This window comes from Centrocercus urophasianus, unplaced genomic scaffold, assembly GCF_019232065.1.
Source record: "Centrocercus urophasianus isolate 14NV4802_14NV808 unplaced genomic scaffold, USGS_Curo_1.0 seq_17, whole genome shotgun sequence".
In the NCBI taxonomy this organism is placed as follows: Eukaryota; Metazoa; Chordata; class Aves; order Galliformes; family Phasianidae; genus Centrocercus; species Centrocercus urophasianus.
Genome location: NW_024884722.1, coordinates 32,053,457 through 32,075,958, shown reverse-complemented (window position 1 = coordinate 32,075,958; position 22,502 = coordinate 32,053,457). Strand labels below are relative to the sequence as shown.

General features: G+C 40.9%; 1 protein-coding gene across 2 annotated transcripts; it reads left to right on the top strand.

Moving 5' to 3' along the window:
* The first annotated feature begins 2,811 nt into the window (after positions 1–2,811).
* On the top strand, positions 2,812–22,336 carry ANXA11 (annexin A11). 2 transcript variants are annotated; one of them, XM_042818313.1, is made up of 15 exons: positions 2,812–2,860; positions 10,038–10,101; positions 10,326–10,438; positions 11,498–11,821; positions 12,217–12,304; positions 12,728–12,822; positions 13,994–14,107; positions 14,868–14,958; positions 15,050–15,129; positions 15,240–15,296; positions 16,074–16,167; positions 16,831–16,926; positions 19,263–19,321; positions 19,835–19,957; positions 21,643–22,336. In XM_042818313.1, the coding sequence occupies exons 2-15, from the start codon at positions 10,047–10,049 to the stop codon at positions 21,700–21,702; spliced, it is 1,449 nt and encodes a 482-aa protein (XP_042674247.1). In that variant the 5' UTR covers positions 2,812–2,860; positions 10,038–10,046; the 3' UTR covers positions 21,703–22,336. The 2 variants fall into 2 exon arrangements, with proteins under 2 accessions (XP_042674247.1, XP_042674248.1); XM_042818314.1 differs by lacking the exon at positions 2,812–2,860 and adding an exon at positions 2,997–3,016.
* Positions 22,337–22,502: the final 166 nt, after the last annotated feature.

Below are 22,502 nucleotides of genomic sequence, written 5' to 3'. Positions count from 1 at the left end.
ATGCTATTTGGCATGTTTCTGCATACTTTATTAGTTGCAAGCTCTTGGATAAAACTGCTGCAGTTATGTTCTGCTTCAGATAAACAGTCAGTCAAACGATGAAGAAATAATTATTTCACTGGTAAGTTTCCTTAATGTGCTTGTGATACAAAAAAGAGAAGTCAGAAACGTAGAGACTCCTGGTAGGAATTCATGGCACAATTTTGTCAATTGTTTGAGCCAATCGCCTATGAAGGGCGAAGTAGAATTTAAAGGAAGAAACAGTGGGCTGAGGAATTACAGAGTAAGTTACTGGAGCTAGATCTTCATGCTTGTGTGGAATACAAGAGAATGACATGTTAGTATTTTATGCCCTTCACAAATTCACAAATGGCTTCCAATATACTAGATAGCTCTGATGTGTGTTGTGTAAGTATAACCATCTGGTTTTACAAAGTGTTCCTTTAAAGATGGTGTTATGCAACTTAGCTTTTTATTGATATAATGTGCACTATGGTATCTTTTCTTTTTGTTGACAGGTACATTTGCTGCCCATTAAAGCTTTGGCAGGAAGAAGAACGTGCTGCAGCCAAAGTTCCCAAAGAGCCTGAACTGAGGCTATCGTTGCTGTGGAAAAGTTTCCAGAAATGTTAAGCAAATGCCTCATTCCCTGTCTGAAAATGGCAGCTAGGGAGGGTTCCGCACAACGGTTTCCTTGTCAGAAAAAATATTCCATACGCTGCTGTAGCTAGTTTTCTGTTTATGAATGTAGCATCAAAGATGTAGAGCCACAGAAGCAGGATAAATAGAGGGATTCATAGAAGCAAGCCTTAACCTGAACTGTACTTAAAATCCATGGAATACTGCAATCAATTTTAACACAAGCACAGCCAGTTCCAGAATAAATACAGGACTGGTTGCAGTAGTACAAGTTGTCTTATATATCTCTCCTAGCCTAGGCATGATGCTCAGAAGGCTTTTTGACAACAGAAAATCAAAGGACTGAAACTGTAGAAATGATTTTTCCAAATTCCTCTTGAAGGAATGACCCCGTGTAGATGTCCTTGTGTCCTCATCTGTTGGGAGTTAGCTACTCCTTGCAATGCATTTCAGTCAAAATGACTTGTTAACAAAACTCATGTTAAAGCTAACCTGTCCCCTTTTGGGTGGGGAGGCAAGGCATGAGAGCTCAGTTTTGACTGCCATTCTAGTTGATAGACTGAAGAAATGGAGCTATCAAAGAAAAACTCAGGTGATTTCTCAGGTCTTCTGGTCAGCCTGCTTTCCTTCCTTGGCCAGTTCTACAGCCTAAGAGAGATGGAAATGCTTTGACTGCAGTTCCCATCCACAAAACCAGGACACAGGCTTTAAGAAGATTGAACACGTCCATCAAGACGAGTTCTAAATCAAATGGATGTGCATCTGAGGGAATCCAGGCTCAAAAAGGAGGTTCCAAGACCCTGTGCATAAAAATCTGAGATGCAAAAAAGTTTATGCCCTGCTGAAGTTGTATAACACTGTGATTCAGTGGAAAATGTTATCTTGATGACTATCTTGGGAAAAAAATAATAATTGCTAAATGCTAGGCCTTCTATTTTTTTTCTTTTTACTTTGTTTTGTCTCTAAATGCTTCCATGTGAGTGATTCAGTCATCTTTAAAGAATGCATGTAGGAGAAAACCAAAAACACTTGTATTGAAGGGTTTATCTGGTACTGCTTGTACTAGTAAAGGTCAATGTGAGAAATCTCGCATCTCAAAACCTCTCATAGAATTTTACCGAAGGAAATGTATGTTATATACAAGGCAGTCTTTTTTTTTTTTTTTTTTTCCCCTCCCACTTTTCCTGGAAGTGTTTGGTGGCATTTTCATACAGATGGGAAACACTGTGCTTTGGGTGGGGCTGTTTTACAGATGTTCTCTGGCAAAAAGCACAGCAGTCTAACCCCACCATGAAGTGGAAGTTGTCATGCTGCCATTGGAGACTGGCTAGGAAGAAGCAGTATGCATGACAGTTAGGGTAGCGTGGTTAGCTTGTAGTTGGGCATGATTAACTTGAAGGTCTTTCCCAACCTGAGCAATTCTACAGTTCGGTTCTGTTCTGTGATGCTTTCCAAAGCAGGTGAAGGGCTGGTAATAGGAAGGGATCTTAGAAGGTTTAAGAGCTGGCCTGTGAAGTCTGTGGTGTTTCCAATTTTGAGTCAGTGTACGGGCGAAGAGTATATTTGAGTAGCTAGTCAAATTTCCGATTGTGTAACTGTCTTTCACCATTTTCTAAGGCGAGTGAACGCTGACAGTCTTTAGAGTGAAGCGGGTCAGCCTGTTACAGCGTGCTGTGAGTGCTGAGATAGGAGTGTTTACTGTCAGAAATGCCTGAGCAATTCCTCTCCGAAGTAGCCACCTTCTCCTTGTGCCCAGGACGAGGGGAGACCGGCTTCCTCCGCTGGGTCTGGCAGCCTCTCGGTCGCACGGCCCGCCGGGAGGGGACGTGCGTGCTGTGTGACGGGTGGAGCCGGGCGGTTTCTATGAAGCAGACTTTCCACTGGAAGCAGCTTTTCGTTACGCCTGTTTGCTGGATCTCACGACCTTGTTCTCGAGTCAGAAGCTGCCGGGGTTCCCCAGTGAACGTTTCACGTCATAAACACCGCGAGCTAGCCCTCCTGAAATGAAGGCTGGAAGACGTGCTGGCAGCTCTGTAGCTGTACCCCTGCGCACCCCACGCTGAGCGGTCGGAGCGGCGCGCCGTAAGAATGGCCGCGGCTCGGAACTGAAGGAGCCCCGCCCGGCGTCGGCTGCGGGGTGGGCGGGCGGGGCTGTCAAGGTGCCACCTCCCGCCGTGCTCTGTCACCGCCTCGCAGCGCGACCGAGCGGCAGCGGAACGCGGTAGGAGCGGCCGCGGGCTGGGGGCGGCGGGGGGGGGGAGCGTCCGTGTGAGACGGGGTCGGGGGTGGCGGTGCGCACGGGGCGCTGAGCGCCGGCCGCTGCCTGGCTGCTGGTTTCGTTCTCGAAGTCGCGCTTGTGTGCTTTACGGTGCCCTCGGTGCGTATTGAGCTTCTGGTTTTGTTGTGCGTGGTGAGGAGGAAATTAAGGTGGCACTTGTGAGAACAGTTGTTATGTGCTTTATTTTACTTTTTTTTTTTAAGCCAGCTTCCCGCAGGCTGCTTGCAACGCACTTCCCTTTTTCTGGCCCTGTGTGTTCTTAGTGTTAGAACGGAAGCTGTTAAACTCCTGTTACCACTTAATCGTCTGTGAGACAGAGCAGAAGCGTATCTCTGCTCAAAAAGAAGATATTGGATAGTGCTGTATTGCCAGTATAGTCAACTTGATGCCTAAATATATATATATACTTATATATATTATATATATATATTATTATATATATCTTATATATATTAGACTGTAATATTAGGAAGCTCAAAATACGTACTATGCTCTGTAAGATAAAGACGAGTTGAGGAGCTGCTCTGCTTCAAAGCCTACAACTGATGGTGCTTACTAGACCTTTAGCACAAGGTGTAGCGTCCAGAGGGTCTGTGCAGTAACACTGCATTGATCAGAGCTGGTGCTGTGTGATAGGGGTAAGGAAGTAAGGTGAAAGTGGATGCTTTAGTGATGGTGACAGGAATAGCAGGGCTTTGAATAAATCGATACTTTCACTTGTATTTTGCCAAGGGTCTGTGCAGTCACCCATAGAAATGTGTGTGAAATGTGTATGACAGCTTCAAATTGTAGTTAAAGGTTTACCTTGAGTGAAGTATGCAGCTAGGTACCAAGATCAATGATGTTTCTTTGGTGTTTGTTTCTAGTGCTTACAATTATATTGCCCTTTGTAATGTAGATTCTTGTTGGATATACAAACTTTGGTTTGTATGGTATGAGCTCATGGAGGGGGTGGGAAGGAGGCTGGTTAGCTGGATGTGGAAACTTTCTTTGGGTTGCTTTTGTAGAAGGCAGCAAAAGAATGTTTTGTAAACATGTGGCCTTCTGTTTTTTTTATGCTAAAGTCAGAGGATCGCTGTTGCTGTGTGGCGAAGCAGAGGTGGTCCCTTTCCTACTGCTACTCATTGGACAGCAGCTTTGTTTGTACAGTCCATTTGAAAGATCCAAATTTAGGTGGGGAGAAGGTACAAATTTGATGTCCCCAGGGTGCTCAGAGGCAAGTGGGGGCTGTCAGGATAGGAATGTTTTGTCCTCACCCTATGCAACACAGATGGTACTGTGTCTGTAGATCCTGTGGAACTTCCCTCAGGCAGTTCCCTGGGTGGTGAGAAGGTAATGCAGTTCCTCCTGTGGGTAGTAGATAAGTAAACCAAATATTTTCATTGTACCTGTTCTGTTGTTGCTTGCAGTTTGCTCTAGGTTTTATCAATTGGCTACAAGATCTTGTAGATATAGGAAGGTAGATATAGGTAGGAATTTGGGACAAATATTGAGTGGGACAGAGTGGAGACATGCTGAGATGGTTTCAGAAGTCACTTCTATGAAGTGCTTGTGCTAAGCAGGCAGTCTGTCCTGCCTGTGCTTATGAGCTGGTTTGTGTGAAGTGTGTGAAGCTGAGCCTGTACTGCTCACCTGTCCCAGATGTGAGCCTGGGCCAGTGCTAATCATTGCATCATAGGAACACAATCCTTTCAGTCTATTTTCAGAAACAAAAAATCCCCACTACGTGGCTGCCCATACTATGGAGCAATGTCTTTGTGCTGTCTAATCATTACCAGCATCTTTTCTAAGAACGAAGAAGCAGACAGGAGGCCTGCCCAGGCATTGCTTCCTGATCTTTGTGCATAGGCTATTTGAGCAAGCCTTGTTCCTCTACTGCACGGTGAACTCTTTTGAGCGTGCTTGGAAAGTGTCACCGCTCTGTAGCTCTGTTCAGACTTTGTCTTGGCTTTTGGTGGAAGTAGGCTCTGGCCCATGGTGGGGGGGTGGACCTCTACAGACATTTGGGTCCCAGCTTCTGAGAGCCTTAAAAATGGCCAACAAAATTAAAGCCATGTTAAAAATCCAAATTAGCTTGAGATTCTCACAAGGCCTCAGTTGATGCTAGTTCTTACAGCATTTAAGTATATCTGATATATGATTGTTTGTATATTCAGCCAATACCTGCATGAAGAGATGTTCACAGTAATTAAGTTAGTTCCCTAATCCACTTTCATAAAGCCGTTGGCAAATGTAGTGGTTAAAAAAGGATGCTGGAGATCTAACTTAGCTCTGGCAAGTTCCTTGAACGTGGATGCTTAAGTTGCCTGAAGAAGACAGTGCCAATACCCCTTTTTTATTATTGCTGGAGAGAGCAACTTTATGCTTGGGAAATGGGTTATGTTGTATAAACAGGGCACCTGTACTCCATGTAACTTCTTACTGTTTGCCTTGGGCCGTGGTTTGAAAATAGTTTTCTGTTAGCTGGGATAAATGTATGTTATGAAGCTGTAAGTGCTTAAGTTGGCTGATTCCACACAGACTTGATGACCATGGTCTTGCTTTCTTTAACTTCACTTCTATGGCTGTTGTGAAATACTCACCTTTCTGGTTTATTACACTGAATGGTGAGTTTCCCAGCATTTCTGGACAGCTGTAAGTTTTGAATGCCTAGAAAGTGTAACAGTGGTCACCTTTGAGAAAAACATGAAGCGTTTGCCAACTTGTATTTTTCTGCTTTCCCACTGTGGAGTCCTACAGCCAGCAGCCTGGGGCATTGCATGGACACTTGGTATGCAGCACAGGACTCCTGTCTGTGCTGCTGTTAACAAAGGTTCTTGTAGCTCTGATACGCACCCTTCTCTTTATGGAGTTATCCCCTTTAGAACTCTGTGTTGTTGTTTGGCTTCATTTGCAGCCTGGGCAGAGGTACATGTAGGAAGCATTGGCAGAAGGCAAAATGGAAAACTTCAGTTCCTGTTGCCTTGAAGGCTGTGAGCAGGGAGCAGCAGGCTGCTGTAACAGGGTCTGTCCCACTACAGCAGCTGGTTGCAGATGGGTGGCAGGAGATGAGCAGCTGGATGTTTTTCTGGTAATTTCTATGGTGTACTGAGTGCTGCACTGTCACTTCAGTTGTGTAGGATTCCCCACAGAGGGTGCTTTGTGAAATGGATTATTACTGTTTACCTGTTCTGCTTTTCACAGAGGATGCAGAAATTTGTCTTTTATGGCAGAACTTAAAATAGGTTGATATAAATCCTTGAGGCATTAGTCAGCTGAGAACATCATTTGGGCTATTTATAGGCTGGCTGTTCTTGCAACAAGTGATTTTATATGGCAGATGATGACTCCATAATAGAACCTCATTCTTTATTTTGTACATGATTGGACTCACTGCATGGTAAGTCTTGCAGAGAGAGCATTTGAAGGAAGTGCTACAGAATGAAGAACTTGATTTAGGACAGAGATGGAGGCCAGAATAAAGCTGATGTCCTGAAACTATCATTACTGTACCTGGACCTCAAGAGCCTGTACAGCTTTGTCATTTTCTTTGGGCTTTGTTGTCTTGAGTATGTTTGTCAGTTATACGCTTCTCATTTTTCTGTTTTTTCCTTTCCTTGAGTTTTGGCTGATGTGAACTCCGCTACATCGACTGTTGTTGGAAGGGGAACAGATGCTGTTAATCTCATTTGTTTTAACAGCTTATGAAGGCTAGTCAAGGAGTCACAGGCAGAAGGCTTTAAAGAAAACCAATTGCAGGGCTCTTTGTTTCACAGGGTGTAGAATGTTATACCTGGCAAAGGAGAGAGCAACTTCTATGCTGCATTGGGCTAAGTAAGTCAAAAATAAATCTTGCTTACACTGGTACAACAGCAGGTAGCTGATATGATGCTGACTGCGACTTGTCCTTGTCTTGCAAGAGCACAGCTGAGCTGTGATGAAAATCTGCAGCATACTGTAAGGAGACAAATGCTGTTCTGATCTCTGGTGAAATCAGCAGTCTTGGAGCAGGCTCTGCTTTCTGCAGAGAGGAGTTGTGTAATGTATAGCTTTAGGCAGCATTTTATTACTGCATCCTAGCAATTCACCTGGAAGAGGAGAAGGCCAAGGAGTTAACTTGATTTAGTGTTCCCTGGAAAGCAGTCATGCTTAAAAACTTAGAACAGACAAAGGTTGTGATATTTTCATAATTTTTGCCTTCAGATTATTGGAATGTGGTATTGTTGGAGGCTAAATACTGAGCAGCAGCCGCTAAACAAAGTGCAGGGTTGTCTTTTCAAGCTTTTAGGAGTTACCTCAAGGGTGAGCACTGAGGCTGAGGAGAGGACCTTAGCAGTGTCTGTTCTATATTTAATTCAGGGCACTCCCTGTTTCTGTTTGCTTTTTTTTTTCCCTCTCACGCACTGCTGCTTTTATGGCTGAGCAAACACAGACCTCAGTGTTCCTGTATCCTCCCACACAGTATTTGTATATCAGGGTGGTGGACTCCTGTATCCTCTCCTCTGTGGCCTTTTATTGTCAGCAAGCAAGTGTCCCTCTTACAGCTTTATGAAGATGTAGCAGAATAAAAGTTGGGGAGGTGGGCTTGGAAGATGAGAAAGAGATGAGGTTGTGGGAGTGGTTGAGGGATTGAATGTAGAAGGGTAAATATTTGCTGAGTTAGAGAAATGGCCAACAGGGCTTGATGAAGTGGTGATGGTGGAGGTTTCTGAGCATGAGAAGTTGCTGTGTTTGTGAATCTGGTTTGCCTGGAATTGAACCAATGTGGAAGAAATTCCCTGTGAAAAGGCTTGGATAAATAACAAGCATTCAAAAGAAGCAAGTGGAACTTCTTTATATATAGCAACATTTTTTTCAGATTGCTAATGAAGTTTGCCATTAGTTGTCAATCTCAGCTTTAATTGCTGAAAGACTCTTTTCATTATTTATTATTTTTTTTATCAGAAGGGAACATTCCACATAGGATTAAAAGCATACAAGCAACCCTTCTAGGACAAAAAGCTCCCATTCTTCTCTGCCCTTCACCACAAAAAGAAAGCCTTCCTGTGTTTAAATTTTACCTAGGGCTGTACTGAAAAGCATCTTGTTGTCATTATTGTATGTATACATGATATATAAAACCAGGCGAGCAATCCCCCATGATTACTCATAAAGTGTGTGTGGGTGGGGGGGTTTCAATGCTGCAGTAATTGGGATGTCCAAGATACAGATATTGTGACTAATAAGTATGCTTTTAGGAATCTGACTTGGCTGTGTGCCTTTTAGTTTTGGGTTGTGGTTTTGTTTTGGTTGCTTGTTTTTGTTTGTTTTTGTTTTTTTTTTGTTAGTGATATGAGTAGTAACTTTTTGCTTATTTTACTACCATGTCTATGTTTACACTCTTTTTTCTCATTATAGCAAGTTACATCACCTTATAAGCAGTGGAAATGCATTGGACTAGGCATTAAAGTGGAATACCTTTGTTAAGTGTTTAGGATTGTTTGTTTTCTTCTTTGTCTTTTGTGGTGTTTGTGTGCTTCAGAGGTTTGTGTAGTCAGAAAAGAGGCACCTGCCTGCTCTGCTTAGTTCAGGAGCTGCTGGGGGGAAAGGCAGCAGAATCTCGGCCTACTATGATCCTTGAATAGGTCAGATTTTATTACACCAAGTAAATTAATAACATAGCAAGGATACAAAGCTTTTTGCTAGCCGTGGCCTGGGGGCACTGGTGCCTGTGGGGCCCTGTGCTGCATCGGCCTGCTCCAGATGGATGGACCCATGGTATGAAGCCGTGTTGGAACAGTGCCTTAATAGCTGTAATCTTTGGTAAGCCCACGTGGGGTGAGCTTAGGTAAAGACCCCATGTGGAGCAGGGGCAGAGTGAACATGGAGGAGCAGTGGAGACAGCATTAGGGACTGAATGCAGCCCCCATCCCCCTGCACTACTGAGGGGCACAATGTACAAGAGGATGGATAGGAGGAAGGTGGGTTCAAGTAGCTTTTTAGTTTCTTACTGCTCTCATCTGTAGGTAATGAATTATTAAACTCTGTATGCTGAGTCTGATTTGCCTGTGATGGTAACTGGTGAGGGACCTTCCTGCCTTTGTCTCTGCCCATGAGCTTTATTCATCACAATTCCCCCCTCTTCTTTTGAGTGTGAAACCACCATTCATAAGATAGCATTTCAGGGTAGCCTTAACTCAGTATCTGTACAAATTTCTGGCAGGGTTTTGCTGGGATGATGGTAGTTCTGACAACTGCCCCCAAGGAGCAAAAATGTGTGCTTTAATGTCCAGTTTTGTAGCAAACTTAACTCCTGATTATACACTTGTGTGGCGTGTACCATAGCCTGCTATCGAAAGCAGATTTAAGTGATTGTACTCAGTGTGGTGGGAGGTGGTTGAAATACAGATGCTTATATCTAGTGGGAAAGAGAAGGAGAAACCTTTTAATTTGATCAAAGGAGGAGGCTAAGAAGTATAAAGGAATAGACAAAACAAGTGATGCACAGTGCAGTTACTGACCATGCAGAGCCAATCACCAAGCAGTGGCACTTCTTAACACTCCACCTCTATTTTGGATAGTAATGGCCTCGTACATTTCTGCATGTTCTGACAGAAGTGCTATCAACTTGTAGAGATCCAGTTAGTGATCTCCTTTTGGTACGCCCTCTATGACAATGCTGTCAGCATGAAGTGTGTCCTTTCAGCTTAATACTCTTGTGCTTCTGCAGATGTCTCCATCTCAATCTTCTCCTCCACGCCTCTCATAAAATTAGTCATTCCAAAGTGCAGCTTGGTTGTCAATTGATGTTTCTACTTTTGATAACAGAACTGTTATGTGTAGGTTGCTAACTTGGTGATGCTTCAGTAATGCAGTAACGTGTTTGTGAGTGATGCATCCTTAACAACATAATAGACAAAATGAGGAGTAAATATTAACTGAAATGAGTAAGATCTGACTGTATAGCTGGTTAAATATCTGAATATATTTACTGGTCCAAAAAAAGAAGTGGGAAGTGCTTTCCCCAAAAAAGCCTCTGCAACTTATTTGGTTTTTATCTAATTTTTATTGACTGCCTACTGCAAACGTAGTGCCTATTAATTTCATGTGGTATAATTAGCAAAGTGCTGCAGAAAATGACTGTATCACATCTGCTTTTCAGGTCTTTGCAATGAGTTACCCAGGCTATCCCCCAGCAGGTGGATATCCACCACCACCACCCCCAGGTAAGTCAGTCAGATGAATTATAACTGTTAAGTGACCAATGGTCCTAACAAGTGGAAAGGTGGAATAAATGAAGCATGAGTCTGTAGGGCTTTCTGGGCATGGAGGCTTTCTGTGGTTTCTTGCTAAATTCAGATGGGAGTTGATGTTGTTGTTTTATCTAGGCTGATAAAGAGGCTTTAAAAGGTGCAGTGTCTTGTTTCAGTACAGATGTGTTTGATTGCAGGTGGCAGTCCTTGGGGTGGTGCTGCCTATCCACCTTCAAATCCACCTCCTATTGGTCTAGAAAATATGGCTGGCTATGCCAATCAGTTCAACCCAGGCTACATGGCTGGAATGGTGAGTCTGCTTGCTTTCTATGTATCTTGACTTCCTTAAGTGCAAAGTTGTGGTTCTGGTACTATAGACCAATCGTTTACAGCAGGTTTATTTTGTGCCTTTGTCTAACCTTTGTTTAAATGCTGATCATTCAGTATCATCTCTTGAAGTAAATGATTACCACAAAGTATGCCTTGTGTTAGAAAGGCAGAACCTGTCGATAAAGTTTGACTGAAGAGCCTAACTTCGCAAGCCAAGGACATAAAACTTGACTTTGCCATGCAGAGGAGTAGGGGCACATGTGATTAATACTGACTGTCCATTGTTAATACATTCATATTGGCAAACACAGCTCAGGTTTAGCTTATTACCTGCTTTTTTTCCCAGTTGAAAAAGGAGCAAGGTTCTGTAATTGAGGCAAGTGATTAATGTATGAAGAAAGCATAGGATCAGCTCTGCTAATATTTAACAACTGGCAGTAAAACCCTTTACACTGACTGAAGAAATGCAGACATTTTCTGTGACTTTTTTTTTTTTTTTGCTTAGGGTGTAAATGATTTGTATTTCTAACTATTTAGGCTCCAGAAATGTGCTATAAAACACAGCATGCTAAGAAGTTTGCATCATCAATAACTTAGGTAGCAATTAAATGAGTTCAGCTGTCAGAATGAGCAACAAAATTACCTACAGTGCTCATAGCAATATCCTCAGCGATTGGTTTCTGGGAACATTGCAGTCATCAAATGTCAATTCTTCTGGTCTTTTTTATAAGGGAAAGATGTTAATTAACTCCACAAACAATATCAACATGGCAATTTATGCAGATGTCTTTCCTAATGCAGTCTTAACTCTTGCTGCTTTAAACTTCTAATGCATGCATTTGTTAAACACCCAGGGTTTGCTTGCAGTAAATACTTCCATGTGAATAATGCCATAGTCATGTTAACATGGCCGTGCAGAGAAGAAATGGCTTTGTGTTTCTGGGGGGTGTGTGGAGAGGTGAACACATTGTGTTAATAATGCTATTGAAATTGAGCTAATTGTACACTTTCTTTCTTCATTTTTTGGCTGTCATTGCAGGCATCCAATATGGCAGGGACGTTTGGAGGGTCAAATGTACCACAAGGCATATATCCTTCAGTACCTGGGGGTTATCCACCAGTACCTCCAGGTGGCTTTGGACAGCCTCCATCAGGACAGCAGCCCTCTTATGGGGGGTATCCTCCACCTGGAGGAAACGTACCAGGCCAGCCCACACTGCCTCCTAATCAGCAGCCTATGGGATTACCTGGACAACCACCAGCACCTTACCCAGGGCAGCAACCCATGCCAAGTTATCCACCAGTCCCGGCTGTGAATCCATCTTATCCAGGACCTACAGGGCCTGCAGTCTCTCCTGGAGCAGTAAGAGCATTCAGTGCTTTGGTTTTGAAATGTGACCGCATGTGTTTTTCTACATTTTTCTTTGTGTGTCTAAAAATGAAAAGGGAGTCACAAGGAGAATTTTGAACAAAGCAGGAGATAGAAGCAATGTAGGCATCTATGACTTCAAATATATGCTATTATACTGCATTATCAGAGAAGAAATGTGAGACATAAATTAAAATTCAATTAATTCTGTTTTTCAAACAAAGTATTTACATTTATATATACAGTTTAATCAAACCTTAATTGACTGTGCATTTTAGCATAATACAGGTATAGAAACAAACATTTAAGGTTATGTTGTCTGCTTCTTAATGAAAAAGTAGTTTTTTTCCTATTAATGCTAATATACAGTTAAACTTTTATGATTTTAGTATGGAAACAGAGGCACAATCACTGATGCATCAGGATTTGACCCTATGAAGGATGCAGAAGTCTTGAGGAAGGCCATGAAGGGATTGGGTGAGCAGTCTGTGGATTTGATATTTAACTCAAGTAGAATTGCAGCTTTGGTTCAGTACTGCCTTACGCTGTTGTTAACATGGTTATTGTGTAGGCTGGTTCACACACTCTTGTACTTGGTAATCAGAGGAATTAATGGCAGTGAATGTAGATGAAAACAACATGGTGAATTTGGCATTTGCTAGTTCTTGTGGGGTGTTGTTTTTGGTTAGTTTTCTTTCTGGTTTTTGTTGTATTCTCAGTGTATTTTTGATTGGTTTTGACAAGACTTGGGTGATCTATGGTGAATATGCAAGAGGAGATGCAGCAGATGAGTTAGAAGCATGTGTGTTGGGCTTGGCAGAAGTATAGTCTAATGGAAACCAAAAGCTGAATCCTCATGTGACAGGCATCTCATTCTGTGGTGTTTGTGTGCACTTACAGGAACCAATGAGCAGGCTATAATAGATTGCCTTGGAAGTCGCTCAAACAAGCAGCGACAGCAGATCATGCTTTCCTTCAAGACAGCTTATGGAAAGGTAAATACATCACGAGAGAAGAAGAATAAGGGCCTAAGTAGAAGGGACCTTAGAGATCATGCAGTTCCAACCCTTGACTCCGTGCGGCAGGCAGGGTTGTCAGCCACTAAATCAGGCACTAGACCAGGTTGCCCAGGCCCCCATCCAGTCTGGTGTTGGATGTCTCCAAGGATGGCGGATCCACAATCTCAGTGGGCAGCATGTTCCAGAGCCTCACCTCTCTCAGTGAAAAATTGCTTCTTCACATCTAATCTAAGTCTTTTTATTTAATTAAAACCATTTCTTTGTCCTATCACTATGAGTCAGTCTTCCTTCCTTTTATAAGCTCCCTTCAAGTACTAGAAGACAACAAGGGGTTCTACTTGGAGCTTTCTGTTCTCCAGGTTGAACAGACCCAGCTCCCTCTGCCATACTTTACTGGAGGAGTACTCCATCTGTCTGAACATCTTCATGGCCCATATCTGGACCTATGCAACACCTGCATGTCTTTCTTGTACTGGGGGCCCCAGGGCTGGACACACTACTCCAGATGGGGCCTCACAAGGGCAGAGCAGACGGGGACAATCACCTCCCTCTCCTTGCTGGCTACTCTTCTTTTGGTGCAGCTCAGAATACCTGTGGCATTCCAGGCTGCAAGCACGCATTACAGGCTTGTGTCCAGCTTTTTGTCCATCAGGATTCCCAAGTCCTTCTCTACAGGGCTGCTCTCAATGAATTCTTCTCCCAGTCTGTGGACATCTTTCACTTGGTCTTGTTGAACTTGATTATGTTAAGCATGTCAAGGTCCCTTTGGATGGCATCCCTTCCCTCTGTTGTATCAGCTGCATGACTTAATTGAAAATCAGGAGACTTAATGTTGGGAAAGAAGATGAGAGGTTGCTTAAGGGGAAGATGATTCATAAGTCTGTAGCCTTCTTATCTACTCTTGATTTCAGTACAGTATTTCTGATGACTTACATGGAGCAGTTTGTCTCTTAGGTACTTTGGCCCTTCAGTACAATCTATTTAATTTGACCTTAATTATATAATATGTATGTTAGTTTTTGCTGTTTAATGTTGTTAAGTAGAGGAACTTTACTTTGATGATACATTACTGATGCTTGCACATAAGGAATTTTAATTGAAGTCCAGAATTTGTTTATATTCATCACCTCTTTTTAATTCTCTTTAGGATTTGATCAAGGATCTCAAATCTGAACTATCAGGTAACTTTGAGAAGACAATCTTAGCAATGATGAAGACACCCATCATGTTTGATGCTTATGAAATCAAGGAAGCTGTAAAGGTATGTGTAGGATAAACAGCTTCATAATTGGGAATATTTGAGGGAATATATTGAGGGGAATATTTGAGCTGATCAAATTTGTGGCAGTAATTTTAAGCTCTGTATTCAGGTATACTCTCCATTCAGATATTCAGCCCACTCCTCATTCCGTTTTGTGGAGGTTTATGATAGTAAAACTGAGAGTTCTTATTAATTGTTAGATAAATAACTAATGAAAAGAGCATTTAATAGGCTTGCGTTGTAAAAAGATTTATTAATAAATGGAAAAAATGTCAGAGGCACAGTTCTCTTGAACTTTGCACTTGATTTATTGCATAGTCTTGAGTAAGCCACTGTGGTAACACTCTTCTCAGCCAGTGTGGAGCTGACAGCACTTCTCAGCTCAGAATTTCCAGTGACTTTATGCTCAGCACTCAAAAATAGTTCTAAAACCTAATTTAATTAAGATTTGGAGCAGGATGTACCTTTTGGTTTTGTGTACGTTTCTCCACCTGTAAAGTGTACTCTTAGCCAATGCTGACCATTCTGTGTCTTGGAAATGTGTTGCATGCAAAATTCAAACTACAAGCTTTTGGTTTTTCTGTGTCAGTGTACCACTCTGAATTGTATTTATTCTCTCTGTATGTGTATTCTTCCTTAATTCTTTTTTACATTATTTCCATATGAGCTGGTAGGAAAGTGTTTTCTCTTCTGTTGTGAGGTTTTTTTGATTTGGTGGTTTTTTTTTTGTTTTTTTTGTTTGTTTGTTTGTTTTTTTTAGGGCATTGGCACAGATGAAAATTGTCTCATTGAAATCTTAGCTTCTCGCAGTAATGAGCATATTCAGGAACTCAACAGGGTCTATAAAGCAGGTTAGATTTGTTACTTTTTTTTCATCGACTGACATTAATTTGGAAAATGAGCAGAGGTGTATGAGTACTCATCGTTGTGTCTCCTTTACAGAATTTAAGAAAACACTGGAGGATGCAATAAGAAGTGACACATCTGGACACTTTCAGAGGCTTTTAATTTCACTTGCTCAGGTACTTCCATGCAGTGTGTAATGTCTGTTGTTGTTTGTTTTTGTTTTTGTTTTTTTTTTAAAAAAAAAAAAGCCCACCAGCAAAACTTCTGTATCTTCAAATTCTTCCAGGGAAACAGAGATGAAAGTACAAATGTTGACATGTCTCTTGTCCAAAAAGATGTACAGGTCAGTAAGAAATGTTCATTATTTGTAAGTATGGCCAGTTCAGTATACTGACATGTGGTCTCTTTGACTTAGTTTTGGATATGCTGCGACTTTTTCTGTAGTAGTGCTTGTGTTTCAGTAGGTGGAAGGGTTATGAAGGTGTGTAAGAGCATTAGAGCCTTGTGGCTCCATTTCAGAGTGAAGGCTCTAGGGAATGAAGCCCCACTTCCTGTTTGATTGGTTGGGTTTGCTTTGCTTTTTAAATCTCTTGCTTTTCCAAGCTTGGTGTGTCATTCCGTTGTGCTGCTGCTAGTCATTTCAGGAGCTCTGTCTTTTTGCATCAAGTAAGGCAGTTGAACCTAATAACTTTTGCACCTGTTACTTTTTTGTGTGTTCTGTTTCACCACACAGCAAACAAAGCCATGGATCATTTCAGGAATATACTGTCACGCAAATAGTAATGCAGTTAGCTTTCAACACGGTTTGCAATAAGAGATATGAGTGTCTCAAAACATGCCTAGAGGTACAGAAATAAAGGTTGACTCAAGTGCTCCTAGGAAGAGTAGTTTTCAGCTACTTTTAAAATGTTTTTTTTTCCTTGGGTAATTCAGAGCTCATACATTTTAAACAAGTTTTGGGATTAGTTACTATTTATTGCCTGATCCTGTTTTCCAGTGGTTCTTAAACCAAGAAATTTTTGTAAAGGAAGAGAGGCTGTAAGGAAAGCGATTTGTAACTCGTTTTTTCATCCTGATGGCTTTTCTGATTGATAATGTGTGCATTCTCTTCTGAGTTTAGGAGCTATATGCAGCTGGTGAGAATCGTCTAGGAACTGATGAATCCAAATTCAATGCCATTCTGTGTGCGAGAAGCAGGGCCCACCTCAGAGCAGGTAATGGTACCCGAACCTCTACATAAACATTACATTGATTCTGTTGTTTGTAATGATAGAAATGTACAACACTGCCCTCTGCCTGTGTTTTGCCATCAGTAAAATGGGAGTAATGATAACTCGGGAAAGCGAGGTGAATTCTGTTGAAGAAAAGGGTATGCAGGAGCTGTGCATTATGATCATCTCTCTTAAATGTCAGAGCTGGTAGAGGTCATATTAGTTCAAATTTTACTCTGATAAAAGGATTGGGAAATTAGAATTAGTTCGATTTTTGCATCCTTTTGTGTATGCAAGACACTTAGCAGTCCTTCTTCCCCTTTGTCTTGCTGGTGTGTTAGCTTAATCTGGAGTGGTGAGGGCAGCTGAGTGTTTTCTCAATTTTACTGACACACAAAGCTTTCCTAGGAGAAATTCAACTCTTCCCCTTACAGGGATATCTTGCTATAGAGCCCTTCAAAAATAAGCACAGAACTAGATAAGCTAGGAGGAGCACAGTGACGTTTAAATGGAACAGAATGTTTAAAATGATCTTCGAGATTTCAGAACGTCTATGAGCGTGCTGAAGTACCAAGTTGAGAATTGCTTTCACAGTAAAGCAATACACCATGCACCAGTGCCATCTCTTTGTGAGACTGATTCCTGGAACCTTTCTTCTCTTGACAGTTTTCAGTGAGTACCAGAGGATGTGTAACCGGGACATAGAAAAAAGCATCTGTCGTGAAATGTCTGGAGACCTGGAAAAAGGCATGCTGGCAGTAGGTATGTGCCATCTGTGGAAAGCAGGCCTTAATTCTCCTCAGTGGCTGATGAGGCTTCTGCTTTGGGCAAGCTGCTTAATTTAAATCTCACGTGTTAAATTTTCAATGTTAAAATGGGGAGAGAGAATTATTAACTTGACTTCATTTTAAGTGATTAAATGTTCTACCAGCCACTGTGAGAATGGAATATCTGAGACAGCTTTGGAAATAAAGGAAAATGCATTAAAATTATTTACCTCTGACTTGTTTTTATTAGAGAGAAAACTTAAATATGGTTCCTCTGTTTCCTTTGCATCTTTGTTCGTAAGTGTTTCTGGTACTTACGAAGGGCAAAGCTCTACCTCAGATTGCCCCTCTGTCCTTTGTAAGGTAGCCAGTCATTGGTTTCCACTAAGGGCTATGACAAGCTCTTGAGACCTTGTGCAGCAGTTCTGTTTAGGGTGGTTTATTCTAAACAAAGTCACACAGCTCTTTTTCTTTTGTTTTGTCTCTGTCTCGTAGATGAAGATACTTCTTTACATTTGCATTTATTTTCTGTGTATTGTATTTACTGTGTTATCTATTTGTGCTTCTTTAAATTTTGCTTTTTTTGTTGGTTTTGTTTGAGGTTGTTTTTTTTTTTTTTTAAGTTATGGTAGTGATAAGGAAAGGGATGTACCTATGAGGAAATGAGAAACAAACAAACTACAGCAACAAAACACAGCTTATTCTACTCCTATTGAAATAAATAAGGGTATTTATCACTAGGAGTAAGATAAGAGGAAAACATTTGGCTGAACTGCAACAAAGCTGTGCTTTTCTTTCATGGAAGCTTCTAACAGAATCTTGCAAAATAAAGATGATTTTGTAGAGCTTAATTCTTTCATTTCTGTCTTAAGCATATGAGAGCTATATAACCATTTGTCTTACTCTACTTGACACAGTAGCCCCCTTTTTTTTAATGGCATGGGTGTTTTTTAAGACCCAGACTGAGCCTAGCTCTGATGAGTTACATTTGCAGACCTTTTCCAGGGTTCTGAATCTATCATATCAATAAGTATTCATGTTAGAAAACCTAACTTGAAGTATTGTTTGTTTGCAGAAGACCAGCTCAGTAACGAAACTTAACTGTCAGAGTTAGTAAGTCAGTCGATCTCATGAACTTTTGCAGTCAAGTAGCAGGTCTTTCTTCTGGATGCAGATGGAGAATTGGGACTGTAACTTTCAAATAAGTCAACAACCATTAGAGGATAGATTTTCATTAATATCCACTAAATAACTTCGTTGAATAAGCTTCTGTTTTATTTAGGGGTGTGTGTATGTATATATAGATATATATATACATGTCTATGTGTATCTGGCATCATTTGTTCTTTTAATCTTGTTTTCCAGGAAAAAAAAGGTTCTCTAATTGAAAATGTTCAATTTTGCTTTTCTTAAAGCTTTCTGGATTGTACAGCTGGTAATTTACAATGTCATCTTCCAACATTTTAGTGTGATTGTGTTGCTTTAACAACAATCAAGCAACATGCATTTCACTTGTCATTTCTTTGTGAAATGTTGTATGTATCTGACAACTGTGTGTTAAACTGTGTTCTCTCTCATCTACATTTTCCTGTTCAGACAAGTACTTTTTTCCTACATAGAATGTGTGTTGCTGTGAAATATGTATTTAGGTTTATCCCTTTTGTTCTGTCTTGCTTTGATACTTCTTGTGCTGTCAAATAGAAGCTGGTTATGGTTTGTTTTCTGTTCAGTTTGCCACAGATTGCATGGTTATTTACCCAACATAGGATCAGTGTAAAGATTGTAGTTCTAGTGAGCGATGAACAGATTAATATAAAAATGATTTGAATTGGGTTTTGTTCTTTAAGATTTCTAATGAACAATAAAAATGATCACTTGTAAATAAGCACTTCAAGGATTTTTCAAGAATCCTTGTGAACTTAGTGGCTAAAGAAATGGATATCTAGCTGTGAGTCAAGGGTGCAGTTCCTATCATAGGTGGCTTCCTATTGTAGGGCAACTCATCCCAACTTAGAGTAGGTCTTGAATTTGCCATGCCTTGCAGATGGAAGGCCTGGAATTTTGTAAATCCAGGAAAGGCTAGGAACACTTAACTCGGTTCTCCTTCAAGCCTCCTATCCCCTCACCATAACCTACTTTACTTTCAGAGGTAACAGTCTGGTTGCTAGAGGTAAAAGGGTACAAACTTGTTTCAGTGACTAACTGAAGGGATGGAAACTGTGTTGTATTTTCTGTGTGAAATTAAAACATGGGACTGAGCTTGAAAAAAGGTGGTGAGATTTCATTTGGGTAGGAATACGTAACTTCAGTTATACTGTTTCTTTTCTGCAGTTAAATGCCTCAAGAACACACCAGCTTTCTTTGCTGAGAGGCTGAGGAATGCTATGAAGGTAAGTGCCTATGTCAAGGTGCATAAACGTAGCGTATGTTTTTAAATGATTTTACTGTTCATTGGAGTGAATATTTCAACCACCTTGTACAGATTTAATGGTACTAATTAAAGGATAACTAATGAGCTGGAAGTATGAATTTTTTCCATGAACACAAGACTTAAGATTTAGTATGATGGAAGGCTGGAAAAACCTACCTTACTTGATCCACTTAATAAAGTGTATATAACTATGCCACTGATTTCTTGTTTTATTATGGAGACTTCTTTCCTTAATAAAACAACTTATATGTGTAGGACTTGTTGATAGGGTTTAAGTATGGAGGGTTAGCTGAAGTGCACTTCCAGTACGTTTAATTTACTAATGTATATGCTACATTCCTACTAAGCTTAGTGAAAGCAGTGAGGTTTTGCTAGTAAAGTGCTGGCATTTGGTGAGGTGATGATCTCTTGATCCATGCTGTATCATCCACAGTTTCCACACATGATTCATGTATGACATTGTTTATTTCAGGGAGCAGGAACAAAGGACAGAACTCTGATTCGAATCATGGTGTCACGCAGTGAGGTTGACCTTCTGGACATACGTGCAGAATACAAGCGGATGTATGGCAAATCCCTCTATTCAGATATCACTGTAAGTCTTAGAGCACTAGTTTGCCCAATTCATTTGCCTGAGGATGCCTGTGGGGACTTAGGAAGCTTCATTCACCATGTAATGAAGGTGCCAAATCTGTTAAGTTCCTATGCATTCTTCTGGTTTTTCACATGGAGATGCAGCTTAGTGGCGCTCACAAGGAAACCCAGAAAGATAGTGGGGGATACTTTGTGCACCAGCAAATCTTGGCTATTCTGTCAGCAGCTATATTGTCTTTTTGGCCATGACTTCAAGGTTCAACTAGCAGAAGCTTTTTACAAATCAATAACTCTTAGATGAATATGGCACTTCTCACAGTATTACATGAAATTTTACACATCAGGAATAGGAACAGATAATTCCCATTTAGTTGGCAGAACTTCATCATTTCACTAAGTGTGGCCATAGGTGTGAACCCTGCCTCTTCTGTAGAGGCAGTAAGAGGAAGTAGAGTTGAAAAAAGCTTTAAAGTAACTCCTTAATTCTTCTGTCATTGTCCATAAGCGCACAGCAGTTGCTTCAGCACATGAATAAAGTAAAGTGCTTTATATTTTGCGGATTGTACTTTGTGTAGGGTTTATTCTGATTCTTGAAGCATCTCTTTGTCACTAGAGATTTTTATCCAGAAAATGGTTTTCAGGGGTAATACACTAACTGAAACTGCCTTTTGAAAAGGGTTGACAAACCTCATCAACCAAGTCCAGTTAATGAGCAGCTCCCAGGGAATGCTTTTTAGTCATAAAAGCACCAGGTGACATTTATCTAGCAGAGCTAGCTGAATGGTGATCATATCATCATGGAATGGCCTGGGTTGAAAAGGACCACAATGCTCATCCAGTTCCAACCCCTTGCTATGTGCAGGGTCGCCAACCAGCAGACCAGGCTGCCCAGAGCCACATCCAGCCTGGCCTTGAATGCCTGCAGGGATGGGGCATCCACAACCTCCTTGGGCAACCTGTTCCAGTGCCTCACCACCCTCTGTGTGGAAAAACTTCCTCCCAGTATCTCACCTAAACCTCCCCTGTCTCAGTTTAAAGCCATTCCCCCTTGTTCTATCACTATCCACCCTTCCACCCTTGTAAACAGCTATTTCTCCTCCTGTTTGCTGCTGTTCATGAAATCTTTTCCACACTTTTGCATGTACATTCATTGTGGTTTTTGCTGCCCTCGAATCGAACAGATACTATGTGACTGAGGTGTGAGTTTGATCTCTTAATGCCAGGGCATCACTTTGAACATTCAAATATAACAAAGAGTAAACTTTCCCTTGCTGCTCCTTGGAAAAAAATCCATGCTGAGTCCAGGGAAAAGGAGTTCAGCAATCTGTATTGCTGTTTCTGTAGTTTCTTTCTTTTGTTGGCCAAAAGACAACTTTTCACTGAAGGTTTTTGCTGAACTTTTCCAGAATGTGCAATTGACCCTGTATACCAAATTCAGTTACCTAAGGAAATATATTCCCTTATTGATGTTTTCCATTCCATAAAGGAAAGAGCAGATTTTGCTGTTGCATTGTTGTTTTCAATAAGAAGTGAACACCTGCTTTCTTTCAACCCTGTCTTCCTTTCCTTTAGTTAGTAGCTTGGCATTTAAGACAACTTTTTTTCTTCCTTCCCCTTCCAACTCCCACGTCCCCAAAAAAGTAGGATGCAAGCCTTCAACTCTTCTTTTTCTGGGTTTATTTCCAGGGTGATACTTCAGGAGACTACCGGAAAATCCTGCTCAAGTTGTGTGGAGGAAATGACTAAAAGGAACATTGGGCTTTCATTTAACAAAAAAACAGAGAGGAGAAAAGAAGAAAATGCAGCTACTATTTTCATGGTTTTGCTTTAAAGCATCTTTTTCCCCAAAAGTAAATATGTTATGAGCTGTCTCTCTTAAAGTGAATTGCTAGATGAAAAAAACACAGAAATCAAGCTTATGTACCATCTGCTTAGGATTCTTGGTTACCTTCTACAGTCCAAGAATGAGAGTTTATTTTTCAGCTTACTTTAATCATCGGAAATAACATGATTGTTTTCTGGAGTGAAAATTGTAGTTGTATGGTTTAAGGCTTTATTTTGTACAAATATCACATGCCACTTTATTGCTGGTTTTATATATATTGTAAGCAGAGGTGGTTTCATACTTACACCTCGCATTTTTGTGTCCAACTGAGACTGTTTTAAAGAAGTTTTGTTGAGTTGTGCTTTCTTTACTTGGCTGCATGTTTCTAAGTTGTGTTCCACATTGCTTTTTCATCAGGGCAGCTGTCACAAGGCTATAATAATGTTGATATGAGTAGAAGTTCTTCAGTTAACGTCTTTCAGGTTTTAGATTGTGCCTTAAATATCTAAATATATCTAGGAAAAGATTATAACATTAAAGCTGCCTATCTTCTAACTCTTAGAAGACTCTGCTTTTTGTTGTTCATGTTGATGTCATCTTTGCTGTTCTCAAAATGAAAATGTAGAAATGTTCAAAAAAAACCACCCAAAAAACACCTAAGTTGAAGAAGCATAGAGATAGGTCAGTTAAAAAGGATTGCTTATTAATCAAGAATGTGCAA

Bases quoted from the DNA above. Each gene is read 5' to 3' on its own strand.
- ANXA11 (XM_042818313.1), top strand. From the start codon at position 10,047: ATGAGTTACCCAGGCTATCCCCCAGCAGGTGGATATCCACCACCACCA. The intron at 12,823-13,993 runs GTAAATACATCA...AATTCTCTTTAG, and splicing joins TCAAGACAGCTTATGGAAAG to GATTTGATCAAGGATCTCAA. The intron at 15,130-15,239 runs GTACTTCCATGC...AAATTCTTCCAG, and splicing joins TTTTAATTTCACTTGCTCAG to GGAAACAGAGATGAAAGTAC.